General features: G+C 35.2%; 1 protein-coding gene across 7 annotated transcripts in view; it reads left to right on the forward strand.

Moving 5' to 3' along the window:
* Nucleotides 1-15836, forward strand: part of ATAD2B (ATPase family AAA domain containing 2B) — an 83274-nt gene that overhangs the window by 18680 nt on the left and 48758 nt on the right. For all 7 annotated transcript variants that reach the window (XM_035560215.1, XM_050709479.1, XM_050709478.1 and 4 more), the window contains exons 4-15: nucleotides 686-839; nucleotides 3038-3140; nucleotides 3691-3799; nucleotides 5105-5221; nucleotides 5778-5853; nucleotides 7558-7656; nucleotides 8870-8981; nucleotides 9880-9995; nucleotides 10800-10974; nucleotides 11794-11882; nucleotides 12889-13048; nucleotides 13994-14084. In XM_035560215.1, the coding sequence (XP_035416108.1) occupies nucleotides 686-839; nucleotides 3038-3140; nucleotides 3691-3799; nucleotides 5105-5221; nucleotides 5778-5853; nucleotides 7558-7656; nucleotides 8870-8981; nucleotides 9880-9995; nucleotides 10800-10974; nucleotides 11794-11882; nucleotides 12889-13048; nucleotides 13994-14084 (1401 nt within the window). The remainder of the gene's footprint in view (nucleotides 1-685; nucleotides 840-3037; nucleotides 3141-3690; nucleotides 3800-5104; nucleotides 5222-5777; nucleotides 5854-7557; nucleotides 7657-8869; nucleotides 8982-9879; nucleotides 9996-10799; nucleotides 10975-11793; nucleotides 11883-12888; nucleotides 13049-13993; nucleotides 14085-15836) is intronic.

A 15836-nucleotide genomic window follows, 5' to 3' on the forward strand; every position in this document is an offset into this window, starting at 1 on the left:
CTTACTCCGTTATTGCTCTAGAGAGACCTGCCTTGTCTGCAGCTCCTCCTACCTTGGAACAGCTTTCCTCTTTGCTTCTACTGTTCAAACTCACCATCTCATTTCATAACTCAGCTAAAACCATACTGTCTTTCATGTCCCCTTTTCATAAATTGTTTCATCTAATTCTGTGTTGACTCTATGTAAATGTTAACTCATTAAACATTTTTGGTATTTTTTATTATTTATTGTGGTGCCTAAGGAACAATCAGGAGTGGGATCCCTTTTTGTTTGGCACTGTACAGAGTAGCTGGTACATTGTTTGTGAAATCAATGTGTTGTATCTGACCTTTTGATATTGCATTTGGAGGACTCAGAATTGAAACTGGGGGCCAAGTGTGCATTTTAGTATTGATGTTGACTTAAAAATATTGAGTGGATATTTGAATACCAGATTTTTATCTTAACATAAGATCTATAATACAAGGAAACAAGCTCGAGTCTGAAGAAATAGCTTGAAAAACAATTTTGATAGGAATTATATATATATATATATATATATTTCTTTAGTGTATATAAGGGTGCTCGTATTGTGCTCCTTAGTTACTTCTGGTATATTGTTCTTGTTAAGTATTCTGCTTATTAATTCTTGTTTGTGAAAATGTTGTTTCCTGCATTTTAAAGTAGTAATACAAATTTCTCTTAGCTCTCAAAAGCCATCCCCTTCGAGGGGAAAAAAAGGGAGATGGGGACCATGCTTGCATAAACGGAGAGATAGAAGTCAGAAAAAGTTGTCGGTCCAGGAAAAACAGATTTGAAACTTTGAATCAGAGTTTATTGTTTGATCAGCTAGTAAACAGGTATGTGGGGATACTTCAGTTGTATTCACAAAGCATCGTGATGATTTTTAATAAAGTTAGAAAACCCTGTCTTCCAGTGCCATCTCTGTGTTTGACTGCGAGAACGTAACAGCATTGAGGCAAGCCAGGTTGTGGTTTGGGTTAAAGGCTGGCTCCTGTGCTGCAACTGCCAACGTTACCCATGCACTAAATGCGAAGTAGCTTACTGGACTTGTGTTGAGGAGTAAGCTGCTTTGTGTTTACCCCTGGATAAAACTGTGTGTGTTGGCAGTTACTGCAGAGTGCCTTACGTGCTGTAAATCCACACCCTGGTTTGTCTCCTAGTAACCTGTTTATGTAGTGATATCTAAATGTGATGTAAAGTAGTAATTAGCAACAGCACTTGGAAAGCTTTCTAGATCTTGCCTGTATGATTTTGATCATAAAATATCAAAAGTGTGTAGCTTTCTTTTTTGTTGTTTTTTTTTGTTTTTTTTTTGTTTTTTACCATTTGTTAGTAATTCACACAGGATTGGTGTCACTTTTTGACATTTACTGTGCAGACAAAGTAGGTCAGAGAGGGAGGCACGGTCTGGTCTGAGCATAGGAATGGGAGCCAGAAATATTTTCTTTAATTATTATTTCTGTGTGGCCCTGGGCAGGTCACTTAATGTGTGTCAACTTTCCCACCTGTAAAATGGATTTTAATAGGCACATCTGTAAGAAATTGCTTGCTAGTGCTTGAAAAATGATTTTGATTTATACATAAACATTTAATTGCCAAGTATGATCTGTATTCAGTTGAATTTTCTATCCATTAAACATTCTTTTCAATTTACCTAGTAATTACTTAGTATCAGTTTACAAACTTATATTCAGTTACATTTATTTTTCTAGTTGCAGTTGAATCTCCCCCCTCTTATCAACAATAGGAAAAAGTCTACCACGAAGATCGTAATTTGATAAGATCATGGTACTCAAATCAATATACGAACTTATACTGATAACAGCGTGTCCAATAATCATTGGAGGTTTTTAAGAACATATTAGATAAACATCTGTCAGCAGTGATTTAAGTATTGTTTAGTTTTTTCTTGCCTGGCAAAGTGGGTGGACTTTTCCAGTCCCCGACCCCCGGCCCTGTTTTCTTTGATAATGAGTTATAGCATAATTTTACTTGAAGTAGTAAATGTCACACATCACAGATACTTGAGAAGAATTGTTTAAAATTGAGAAGGGCACTCATAACAAAATCTTGACTTTTTTGATATCCGTGGCCTGAACTTCCATGGACTACTTTCTAGGCAGGGTTTCACTCTTCAGATTTACTTTTAAACAGCTTGAAAGAAAGGAAGTGAAAGTTTCTGCCTTCTTACAATTACTGTACAGTTATAGTAGAATTCCAGAGGAAATCTATTACAATCACCATAGAGAGCAGTAAATAGGTGGTCAGAACAGGTGGCCAAATACTTGCCTTAGTTTGCATAATTCCCTGTTGTTTTCTTCCTTAGCAATAAAGTATTTTAGACAAGGTTCCAATTCACATACCAGCGTTGTTTTGCAATCTGTTTACAAATGCTTCAGATAATGAAAATGTAGTCTAATTAAATAATAGATGAGAAGTGGTAGAGTAATGAGCTCAAATAATGAACGTTGAAGCTCTAGGTGTTACTGATCTAACAGTTTTAAAATCCTTTATTTGTTGGTGTCTCTCTGAGGCCAGGATAGAAGGATACGTAGCTTACAGGGTGGACACATTGACTGCTTTCACAGTATTATAGTTATGTGGATAAAAAGCTTTACTATCTTACCCTGCAGATCTGACACCTTCCTAAGCAGTTACAAATTTGTATGCTGCAATCTGCACTGAGCAAAAATAGACTTTAAAACATTATAACCTAATTTGAACCCGTAGCACCAGCATTTCTTCTTATGCATACTTTTTAGTTTATATTCTATAGGTTCATCTTTCAATTTTCTTTATTGCGGTTAGTGTTGTACTTAACTGATAGATTCAGGAAGCTACCTTAAAATTTTCACACATTAAGCCATTTATATATTTAGTCAGCTTGCAGACCTTGGAATAGCCATAACAGACCATAAAAATAGATATGTTAAGCTATTGGGTACTATGTGGAAAGTTCTGCATGCCTACTATTTTAAGACTGATTTTTATTTTTTTTCTCTATTTATTTTGCTAACTCTTGCATATATTTTAGTACTGCCGAAGCTGTCCTACAGGAAATGGATAATATTAACATCAGGAGAAATAGGCGGTCTGGGGAAGTAGAGCGGCTGCGAATGTGGACAGATACAGAATTTGTAAGTACAGTGTCTCGGTTCTTGGATAAAAGTAATGTGAAAGAGGGAGCATGTTTGTTTTTGTAGTTCCCTTACTTTTGTTGGTAGCTCTGCCAAAAGGTTTCATATCCTCATCAGTGGATAACATTAAAAAATTTGATAAACTCAAATTCAGAAGAAGATTCACAGAAGTGATATGTATGTTGCTAGAATGTTAAATCTGATGAATTTACTGCTGTGCCCTCACTCAGGATGTGCTGTGGTGGTCCTCCTTTGGTTTGAAGCACACTCAGTCTGAAAACAGGACCAAGGACTGTTACCTACTTTGTTCTCTAAAGTAGCCTCATACTGATTACTGACAATGTATTAGAAAGACTAAGTATAGAGGGGTTTATTTTATCACCCGTTAAATTTGAGAATATTGTTTTTGTAGCCTACTTGTGGAAGGCTCTATTGAAAAAAACAGTTGGGGGCTAGAAATTGTATGTAGTATTACTTCCTGAACCGTGGGCTAACAACGTAAGTGATGTGGGACAATTACTGACAGGGGTGTATGTTACTTTTATTACAGGAAAACATGGATATGTATTCTCGAGTGAAAAGAAGGAGGAAATCACTGAGGAGAAATAGCTATGGGATTCAGAACCACCATGAAGTGTCCACAGAAGGCGAAGAAGAAGGTATGGCTTGTACGGGATTGTAAGGCTTTGTCTGAAATAATTATAAAACAAAGCTCTCCTGAACGTAAAATAGCAATATATTACACTACAGAAAATAATTTGGTTTTGGCTCTGGATTTGGAATTATTTAATTGACCAATTAACAAAAGTATTGTGAGTAAGTACATTGAAAAAGATTTAGGGATCTCTACAAACAGTTTTCTTTAAACAATGCAATCCAAGTTCATCTGAAAGAAGTAGAAAAAGGCCTGGTTTCTAAATATGTGTATTCTACATTCCTTTCCTCTTGTTTCCTGTAATACAAAATATTGGAAACTTTCCTCATATTCCCTGTAACAGTCCTCTGTGTTGAAATCAGGATGTGGTACGTGTAGCCCACAGCTCTGCGTTTTCTTATTGACTTGCTATTTCTCATACAGTGGATGGCTGTTACCAGAAAGACTGTGTAATGGTCATTTCTGCATCTTACTTTTAATGAAAATATTAATTAAAAGTCTCTGTTTTCTATCCATCTACTGAATTTTAGAAAGCTTGTAGAGACTATTCTGTTTGAAATTCTGAATTTCTTTTAAGAACTTGTTTGAAACTGGCCAGTGGGTTCAAAAGGTGTTGGAGGAAGAATGGATAATGGCCAACTCTGATGGCATTGATCAACAGCATGCTTGGTTTCCTTAGGAAACCAGACTCAAACTTGACTTAAGGGATCCATACAGGACACAGCATAGTGTCTTTTGATTTTGAACTAAAACCTTGCTGTAGGTTATTTGGTCTTTCCTGGTTAGTAAGAACACAGTCTGAATTCAGAGGTCTAGGGACAGAAATACTGATCATATTAATAGATGGATCTATGTGGTAACTTTATTATACAGCGTGTTGATTTGCTCTGTGTAAAAATGATACTGTGAATCTTAAAATTAGAGTTATTTTTGTGCTATGTCAAATATTTGATTTTCCCAGGCAGCTACGGGAAAAGAGAGAGAAGAAAGGCATTTTCTTAATTTGAGGGATAATTACTGAAGGAAAAAGATGACAGATATTTGCAGTTCACAGCTAAAACTAATTTGATTATACTTACTTTTCTTTCTGTTGCTTTTCCAGAACCTTCTGTGGGAAACTGGAAGAAGTTTTGACAATAGGCTGTAGATTGGTCTTGGTCTTCAAATTCCTAGTGATTTGCAAATCAGTGCTGATTAGTAGGAGGGGGATAGTTCTCAATGGCCATTAAAATGTTTAGGGTAAGGATAGTTCTGGCATCAAGAAGATGAGTTCTGAAATTTTCTCTTCACCCCCAACCCTTCCCAACAGAGTCTCAGGAAGAAGATGGAGATATAGAAGTAGAAGAAGCTGAAGGAGAAGAAAACGACCGACCGTATAATCTAAGACAGAGAAAAACTGTTGAAAGATATCAGGCCCCTCCAATAGGTAACTAGACAGTGCTCATACAGTTCTGCTTTTTTGACTTCCAAGAAACACCACGGGTGTGGGAAGGGAAGTTGGATGACTGCTCCTTATCCCTGAAAGAGCTCCCATGCAGTGTTTAGTGACTTCCATTCTTGCCTCTGTTTTAGTTCACCGTGTGAATATGACTACTGAAAACGATTGTTAAGTGTGCATTTTGGTAGCATCTCTTGTGCTTGCTGCCTCGTTGAACTTTGCAAATACTGTCACACGCTGGGCTCAGGGTTGCAAAGAAATAGTTGACAAAAGTTGAACTCCGCCAACTAATAAATAAATACATAGCAAAACTGCTGATTTCTCTGCTTCTTGAGTGATAAACCTAATTCGTAACCAGATAAATTGCATAGCAGCGGTTGCCACATTTTGCAATGATGAGAAATTTCTTTTCCTAATTTGAGCTAATGGAGAAAACAGTGATAAAATTATTGGTACGGGAATAATCTAACATTTTTGCAGCTGCATTTAGATTAGTTCATTCTTTTTTAACTGATGTTACAAACCCATAACTTCTCTTACTCAGTGCCAGCTCACCAAAAAAAGAGGGAAAATACACTGTTTGATATTCACAGATCTCCTGCGAGAAGAAGCCATATCAGGTAAATGTCAGTCTTTTGGTACGTAGTTGTTTACTCTCTCTAAGTATGTTTCTATTAGCTTTTGATTTTCAAAATATTCTTGAGTTGTATGTTTTCACTCATGCATATGAATGGATCTTGAATTGTAGCTCAGGTTCAGATCCTGATCAGCATACAGAAATGAATTTCACAGCATTTCATGAAGCTTTTTTTAGAAGCTTTGTGATGAGCAGTCTGGAAACTGACTGGAAACGGGTGTTTTGCCAGTACTGGAACAAGAATTCTGCACTGCACACCAGATTTTTCTGTAAAGGCTTTTATTTAGTGTTCAATTCCAAAGCAGCAGTTTAGATAATGTCCATTTTCTAGTCTACAAGAAAAACTAAGTCAGAGTAATGTTTTTTTTGTTTTCTTCTAGTTCAAGTTCCATCTGAGTAGCATTAGCAATTTAACATAAAATTAACGAAACATGATTTTTGACTTGGACCTTTTGTGTCAAAGAAGTCTGTAATGTACTGAGTTCTCTTGTAAACAGTCAAAAGGCTTTATTTAACAAAATAGTTGAGTTTTTGTAAAACCAAACTTACTCAAAGCCTTAAAAAGCTTTACTCTGTAGCAGGATCTTAGGATTCTACAAGTTTCTTTGCAATATAAATAACGTATAATTTTGAGGAGAATTTTATTGCTTGTAGTGTATATTGTGTTGGATGATCTCTGGACTTTTAATTGCTAGTAAGATGTAAAGAGTTTGGAGGCAATTATCCCTTCAGTTTTATCATGTTTATTGCTCCTCTTCCATTTTATCTGTATTTCTCAGGGTATTTTACACTCCCATAACAGTTCTCCCCAATTACATAACGTTCTCTTTGATGCGTTTTTAAATGTACTTAATTTTTGATCATCTTGGTCAAAACTGATTTGCCTAATTTTCCTTTGGCAAAAAAATAGCTCATCAATGCATTACCATGTTCATGCAAATGACAAAGCTCGCTATATTCACTAAAAAGACATTAGTTTTCCTATTAGCTGATTCTTCTTAGTTCATACAAAAAAGTACTTCTTCACACTGATTAAATTAAGAGTATTTTTGTGTACAGAGGATGTAAGAATGTACATTATCTAGTATTTTGAAAGAGTATTCTGAAATACTGTCATACTACAATAAGAAATGGTTCATGCATACTTTGAATAGTAATTTTACTTAGATTCAGAAGTTAAACTAACGTAATACTTTGTAAAGCTGCTGCTGTTCAGCCTTAACCTCATAAAAAGAGAACATGCTTTAGGAAGTATGGAATATTTTAAAAGAATAGAGGAAAGCATCAAACTGAGTAAGGAGACCTTGATATTTCTGTTATGATAGAGGTGGCTAAGGGTTGGAAGTTTCTATGTAGCTGTTTGAACTCAACAACGTAAGGACTGAAGACTTAGTCATACTTACTGAAGTAACATGCACTGGATTTTATAGAGATCTACTGTTATGGTAATGTCCATGTTGATATTGGACGTTCTTGAGACAGTAAAAGATGATGTTTCTATTCCTCTCCCTTCCCTCCTCCCCCCGAGTATTTTGATATCTTCTTAATAAAACAAAAATTTGCATGTGCGTGTTAAACCTGAACAGTATTGTATTTGCCGTTTCAATTTTGTTTTTATAAAAAATCAAAACAGGCGGTACAACTGTGAAAAGGACTGAGCTTTGTATTTATTTTGCTATTTAAATAGGAGAAAGAAGCATGCCATTCACAGCAGTGATACCACTTCGTCAGATGAAGAACGTTTTGAAAGAAGAAAATCTAAAAGCATGGCCAGGGCAAGAAATAGGTATCAAAACATCTTTGGTCTTTAGGAGGGTTTTATTTTTATTATTCAGCAGAAAATAATCTGCTGAAAATAAGTTAGTGTTCTGTTGATTCTGCAGACTTTTTTGATTCTACCTGGGATTGCCTGCAGCCATAGTGTGGGAGGATTGCTACTTATATATTAACGTAGATTTTGAAGTCTTTTGAAGAGATAATTAACAATAGTGATAAAAAAGATCCAACGATTAAAAAAAATAAATCTATTTGATTCAGCTGGCTTACAAGACATAACTCTGTCAGTTAAAAATCTATTTTTATTCTTGGTGTAAAAAGAGAGTAACTAGATTTACATTGATACTTGGTCCCAGTTACTTCAGGTGTACACGCCAGTGCTGGCTCTTCATAATTTCTTACTGTTTTGTAACATTATGAACATTCTACACACACAACATACAGTCTTTTGACCTTGCATTTTTCTACCAGTTATCTAAAAGTGGAAGATATATAACATGTCAATAAATTTACTGCCACAGATATATTTGTAGGAAAACTGTTTTCTTTTTATGCTCTTCTTTTTCCATCTCTTGTTTGCAATACCATTCCTTTTTCCATCCTAATGAGTTCCAAACACATGTACAACTATCAAAAGTGTAATTGCAAGTGTAATTGGTATGTTACTGGTACCTTTCTTTCTCCCTTACTCTGTATTTCACCTGGTTTAATACCTGTGTAAGGACTTGAAGCTTCTTTGTATATGCTGAGAAACTGAATCAGGTGCATATGATTTAAAGGTGATCTGAGAGTGCGCTTTTTTTGCTCAACTTCTTTTTTGTTAAATCAAAATAATGTGTCCAGTCTAGCTCTCCAGAATGAAATACCTATGTGCAAGCATAACGCTATCTTTAGAGAACTACCAGATCTGGAACATTAATTACCAAAATAAAAATATTAATTTGGTTACCTTGTCAATCCAGGAAGGTTGTCTTTTTAGGTACTCTCTATTTTTAGTGATACACAGAAGAATTAGTTCTATAATTCTTTTATCTCAGCCTGATAAGTTTAACTTCTTTTTTTAATAATAGTTTTGAAATTGGATGAGTAAGTTTAAGTGATTGGATGAAAACTGGTTAGACTGATGTGTGTTTTTTGATTTAGTGGAGGAAGCCATTCAATCTGTTGTCTCTATCCATTCCCCCCAAAATATTAAAACAATATTTTTTGTTATGGTTGAACAGGTGCCTACCTTTAAACTTTAGAGCGGAAGACTTAGCTAGTGGAATCCTACGAGAACGTGTGAAAGTTGGGGCAAGCTTGGCTGACGTTGACCCTATGATTGTTGATAAATCGGTACGTTCAGTTAAAACTTTTTTCCTTCCCCCAGTTATGCATAAGCAGAATTCACCATAGTTTCTCATTAGAGTGGAAGTTAATTCATTATATACTCACTGGTCTATTTTAATTGTTCTAAAGCTGTTGTCTGTTTATTATTTTGGGCTATAAAGCATTTGCTTTTGGCCTGTAGTAAATCGTCAGGCTGCATGCATACCATCGATGAGCTCAAATATCAATTTCTCAGCTGTATTTCTTTATTGACAGCCAGTTCTTGATTGCTTGTAATAGTGGAAGCTGTGATATCCTGAGCAGTGTAGAAACAGTTGTACTGACCACCTGGGGTTGTCCATGTGCTAGCCACGTTGGTACTGTGCAGACTTCAAACAGAATGTTTGTGTGGATCTTCAGTATTCTCTCTGACAAATCTGACTAAAGGGAATGTAGTCCAGGAACCCTCAGCTTGGCCTAGCAAAAAAAAATAATAAAATTTAGAAACAAAGATGTACGCTAGTTTATGATGTGTGTTTGTGGAGAAGCTGCTGAATTAGTAGTAGAGCTGAACCACCGTCCAGAAGTGTTTCAAGTATATTCATGTTACGGTGTGCCTGGGTTTAAAAATGCTCTCCGACGTGGGCGATGACGTTTCTATGTCGTTTCTACGTCGTCTCTATGACTTTTCTGTAGATGTCCAGGTGTTCCTGGCACAGTTAGTTTGTGAATCAGATAAACTTCACCTGGGCAACTGAGAATGAACTTTCTCAACTTTTTTATACTTGAGACAACTCCTATTTTAATATATTTTGATGAATGCATTGCTGTTTGCTGTTCTTTTTTCCAAATACATTGGTTTATAAGTATAAGGTTTTTTGCGAAAAGCTGTTGCTAATATGGGCTTTGCTTTTTTTTTTCCAAGGTGCGTTTTGATAGTATAGGGGGATTGAGCCATCACATCCTTGCACTTAAGGAAATGGTAGTGTTTCCTCTTCTCTATCCAGAAATATTTGAAAAATTCAAAATTCAGCCACCAAGGTAGGTATATTTGCTCTTGTTGTTGTATTTTGATTTCATTAAACTCTGAAGTATGCTTCCTTTGAAAACACATAGGAGATTGATTCTTTCCCTGAAGTGTTTACAGTTCAAATAGACTTACATGTCTGTAACTCCACTTGTCTATCAGAATATAATAAGCAAGATGAAGAGTTACAAAAATCTAGTTTACTTCTCTTGTGGTAAGACAAACTTTTTTTGTGATTTTGTTGAAGAAAGAGTTCTCAAGTGTTCTATTAAGGCAGCCTTAGTACCTTGACTTTATTATCAATAAATAAATCAAATTATCAAATGACTATGTTATCAAATAATTGACTAAACCAAGCTAAAAGCTGATGTTTCTTTTATAGAAGTAGTCTCAGTAACGTTATGTTATGGTTTTAATGACAATCAGCCACTTTAGTGAGAGATTTAAATGGTTATACATAAGTAAATTGAAAATTTTGAGATATTTTTGTCATTTAAAGGAAATACATTACTCCAAAGAAGTAACAAAAATTGACTGAAGTATTTGATTTAATATTTGAGGAGGTATTTAAATAGAGTAAAACAATCCTTTGAAAGCTTAACATCCTTCTGACTGATGTGCTTTACAAAGCAAAGATCTACTGATATGAAAGCATAAAACATACATGTCTTAAGAAGTCATGTTGAATATGCTATGTAGTAATAATAGAACTTAAGTCTTTCTTCTCCAGGCTCCCTGTCTTCATTATAAAATTTGACTTGGAGTTTTTCAGGAGACGTAAAATAAGTTTGTGACTGTGTTGATCCATTTATCTTCAGGGGCTGTTTATTCTATGGTCCTCCTGGAACAGGTAAAACCTTGGTAGCTAGAGCTCTAGCTAATGAATGCAGTCAAGGAGACAAAAAGGTGGCTTTCTTTATGAGGAAAGGAGCAGACTGTCTGAGTAAGTGGGTTGGTGAATCTGAACGTCAGCTTCGACTCCTTTTTGATCAGGTTAGAAAAAATATATATTTTTTGTATATCTGTGTGCTTTTTTGTTTTGTTGCTGCACTGTGTTCTAGGCAGTCCAAATTATTTGCAAATGAAACTAAGTACCTGTTTTCATTGATCAGGCGGGATTTGTCCAAGTTAAATGTTTAGTTGAAGTAATAAAGGAACGCTGAAATGACAACACTTTTTGGCTTTGAAAACTGAGGGGAAAAAGTTTCTGAACTTGTCCATTAACGAAATAGACAAAGTAGTTTGGGTAAAAATTGAAAAACAAAACAAAACAAAAACTTAAATCAGTGAGTTTGAATTTGGCTGGCATGTTCAAGATCCGCTCCTTAGAGGAGGATGCGGGATTGTCTGCTATGTATATTTTGTCCTTTTTTGGCTTGAAAGGTGATGAATGGAAGAGAGTCACATAAAGCAGTGAAATGTAGTTGCTCAAACACGCTGTTTTCAGACACGTCCAAACAAATGGATTATGGGCAGAGAAAATACTTTCTGTATTTTTTTTCTGTTTTCTGTAACTGAGTATAAGGTGACTCAGTTTGTATACCCGTTGCTGTCTTCAATCTCCCAAATACAGTAAAACTGATACACTGGTGCCATCTTGCTTATTCAAAGGAGAATGCAGTCTTTTTGCTTTGTCCAAAACAGTACAGTAGTTGAAAATTCAGTGTTGTTTTCAGAGTACACCTTTTAACACAGGTGTTTCAATATGTGTGTTAGTTTAGCATGTTATTGCTTTGTAATCAAAATGAACTGTTTTCAGTGTTAATGGAGTAATTATGAATTAACAGTGAATTCAATTTTTTTGCACACCAGGCATACTTGATGAGACCCTCTATAATCTTCTTTGATGAAATAGATGGCTTGGCTCCAGTTCGTTCTAGTAGGCAAGATCAGATTCACAGGTAATATTTTTCATGTGCTACCAGGGAAAATACATTATCTTGGTAAACTCTAAAGTGTGATTTTATTCAGTTTCCAAGAAGGATTTTTACTTTTGCCTAACAGTAGAAAGGACAGGTTATTGAGTTTTTGTGTTCTGGAAAGTCACCTTTTCAGATTTTCAGACAGACTGCAATTTGTTGGGAATCAGCTTGTAGTGGAAGTGACCTTTCAGCTGTATTATCAACTAAAGATTTCCATAAAGGGAAAGCCCCTTTGCTTGCTGGTTTTATACTGTAAACAGATTCTGTTAGCATGCTGATAGAATAACCTGTTGAAAACACTTCTATTCTAAAATTTTAAATTGTAGTGTTCTGTGAATGGAACTGAATACCTCTATCCTTTTGATACTGGATGATACGGAAATTCATCCTGAGTTACTGCCATATCATTTTTTTTTTTTTGAAACATTTTTTACAAGTTTACTGTTTGATGTATTTGTTTTCCTGATTGTCTTCAATCTCAATTTTGCCGTGCTTTTTATCACAGCGCACTTGTATTTTTTCATTTTATGGCTGGTGGCATTTTGTATGTACATTTCCTTCAACTCAAATAAGGAGAACAGGAAGGAGACTATGGGGACAGCAGCCTAGGTTATGGGAAATATGTGGCTTTATTTTGATGGACCTTTCTTTTGCTTGGTGCTACCGTAACTCTAAATGGGACTGTGCATATGCTGTTAATGGAAGAGATCTTTCCAGAGACATGGCAAATAGTTTACTGAGTTCTCATTCCCCGGAACTTATAAAGGAGGAAGTTTGACTTTGTAGTACTTACTGGAGTTGTAATACTAAGTCTAATACAGATTATATCAAAAGACTCCTCGTTGATTTGAGACTTGAAACAATTATGCAGTTTATTTCAATTTAACTTTAAAAAAAAGTTACAAATGTTGCTATTTGAAACAGGAAACTATTACAGTGTTCCCTATACATTTTTGTTTTGTTTTGTTTTCGAAAACTCTTTTAGCTCTATAGTGTCTACTCTTCTTGCCCTCATGGATGGACTGGATAATAGAGGTGAAATAGTTGTAATTGGTGCTACAAATAGACTGGATTCTATAGATCCTGCACTCAGGAGACCTGGTCGTTTTGACAGGGAATTTCTTTTCAACTTGCCTGATCAAAAGGTAAAAATTAACAAAGTAGATTTATTAATGAGCTTTTTCTGTACATTAAACGTTTGAATGTCTGCAACCAAGCTTATGAAATACTAATTTCCATTAGTTCTTACAAGTATGTTAAATTTTATGAAGACGCTATCAACGTGTTTTTACTAAAAATGGACATAAAGTTGTATTGAACTTGAAATCTTCAGAATATAGTTAAAAATAAAAACAGAGGTAAATTAATTATTTGCATTAAACTGAACTGCTTAGCTAAAAACTTTTTTTTCTATCCATCTGTATTAGGAGCCCTGAATATTGGGGTTTAGGAAGTGTTAGTAACAGAAAATATCTTTATGTATACTGCAAAGCACATAAAAATTGTACATGTATAATCAGAAGTTATGTTGGTGACAGGAATATTTCAGTTCCCTATTCTAGATTTTTAAAAACTTAGCCAAAGTATTGCTTGAATTTATAGTTAAAAAAACCCATACTGTACATGTAGATAATGTATTTGGATTCTGTACAATTTTAAAATGAAATACTTTCCAACTTCATGCGTATGCGCTATGCTGCTCAGCAAATTATTAATTGGTGAGGCATTTGACAGTAGAAGCTGTTAATCACAGATATGGCAATTACAGATTCAATTATAAAATTAAGATAATTCCTAGTAGAACATGAGTTTTGATCAGTTCATGTATAATATTGGCATTGATTAAACAGAAATTAAAATGTGTAACTGTTATACTGAAAAAAAATTAATGCATATATATATAATTAAAAGACCGGAAACCCTTTGTTCCTAAGAGACCTTTGAGTGCTAAGTTCTATTTCATCTGTCTCAAGGACATACCAAAAATAGGAAAAATAACGTTCTATTTTCTTGAATAAATACTATATTTAAATAAATTATTATGTCATGGGTTTGGCTTGCTAACTTTTTTATTTTTATTCTTAAATCAGGCACGAAAGCACATTTTACAAATTCATACCAGGGATTGGAACCCCAAATTGTCAGACCCCTTCTTAGGAGAACTTGCTGAAAAATGTGTTGGTGAGTGTTACGATGATAGTAGTTTTACTATAGATGTTTTCTCTTCTGCGTTAAACTTGGAAAGTATATTAAATGCATCGGGATATTTATTATTTTGACCTTTTTGAACTTTTGTACTTTCAACATTCTTTTTTTGTAATAAAACATGCTTCCGTCTTAATAAAATACGAGAAGAGTAGCTAGTAGTTGTTTGAAAGTAAAATAAAATCATTTTTCCTTTCTGTAACTCCCACTTGTCCTTATATAAGATGCGCACCCACAAAGAGAAGCAAATAGAAATGGGAATTGGAATCTTCAGGTAGACCACCTGTTAAATTAGTATACTACAGATGGGATAGGGAGAAGTGTTTTTTTCTGTCTGCATATGGAGGAAAAAAATCCATACTTCTTTCATTTTTTCTTACTGGCATGTTCTCTGACAGAAATCCCAACAAACTACCCGGCCTATGTTAAGGTGTTTTTTTTTTTTTTCCAGATTGCTATAATTGAACAAACCCAAAGTGTAGATATAGGTGGGGTGGGGCAGGGTGAAACACCACACCGTGAGTACATTAACTATACCTTTGGAGCGCCCAAAGACCTGCTGTACTGAATGGAGGATGGTTGTTCAAGACAAACCTGCTGTTTAAAAGCTAATCAGAAACAAACCCAAATATTTTTATAGTGAATTTAACAGAGGAAGTGACCCTAAAACACACACTACAAATCTCTCCTCAACAATTTGTCATGCAAAGATGCATCCTCTGTCAGTCATCTGCTTGGAGAAGCACTGAAGTTCTCAGAAAAAGGACAGTCTCAAATATCTGTGCATTGGAATCCATCATCAGAGAAATAAGAACTTTAAATTGAACATCAGTCCATTCAGTCAGCTACAGTACATCCGAATTATCCTCTTCATCCACAGGGACATCTATCATCGAAGCAGCATCCCTCCGCTTTTGATGCACAAAGACCTCAACATCTTCTGGTGAGGAGAAAACATAACTATCCAGCAAACTCCAGTTTAAGCTTTGCCGGGTATAAGACAGCATGTGCCAAACTCATTTCATGTAAATTCTGCTTGATTTGTGCAAAGACGTGATGCTGCTTAGTTGGGAGAGAGGGGAATAGTTGGGATAAAACCCCGTTTTTTCTTTGAAAATTCACCATATTTTTGCATTGAGAACACAATTATGTTTTTTGAAATTTCAGACCCTAGAGAAGGCCATTTGTAGGTTTGATAGGAAGACATTATTTGTGCTCAGTAAAGCCTGTTCTGTGGATGTCAGCTAACTGAAAGAAATACCATTTTCTGTTTCCTTTGGCTTTCCTATTGTCCAGCCACTGTGCACTTGATTTTCTCCATTCTGTGTCTTGGAATTTAAATGTTTCCATACATCAAGATTAAAATCTTTTGACAGTTACAGAGACCTTTTAAAACAGTTGAAGAATGGTTTTTCTTCTTCATCTTGAGATTGCATCATCGTTTCTAGAAGTGAAATCTGCAGCAACTGATAATTTAAACAGGCATTCCAGATTCTTTGTGGCCATGCAAGTTGAACTCATCGGCCCACTTGTCACATTGATAGAGTACATACTGGTCCATTTCCTCTTGTGTACAGTTCTTTTTTCTTTTTAAAACTGCTCCCTGTACCCCCACAGAAAAGCTGCCTAGACCCAACAGGCTTTTTGCACAGCATGGTTTGTACCTCTCTCCAGTTCAGCAAACTTGGCAACACTTACATACGAGCGTGTGGATCCTAATGAAGAAAA

Source organism: Cygnus atratus, chromosome 3 (genome assembly GCF_013377495.2).
Source record: "Cygnus atratus isolate AKBS03 ecotype Queensland, Australia chromosome 3, CAtr_DNAZoo_HiC_assembly, whole genome shotgun sequence".
NCBI classification, from domain to species: domain Eukaryota; kingdom Metazoa; phylum Chordata; class Aves; order Anseriformes; family Anatidae; genus Cygnus; species Cygnus atratus.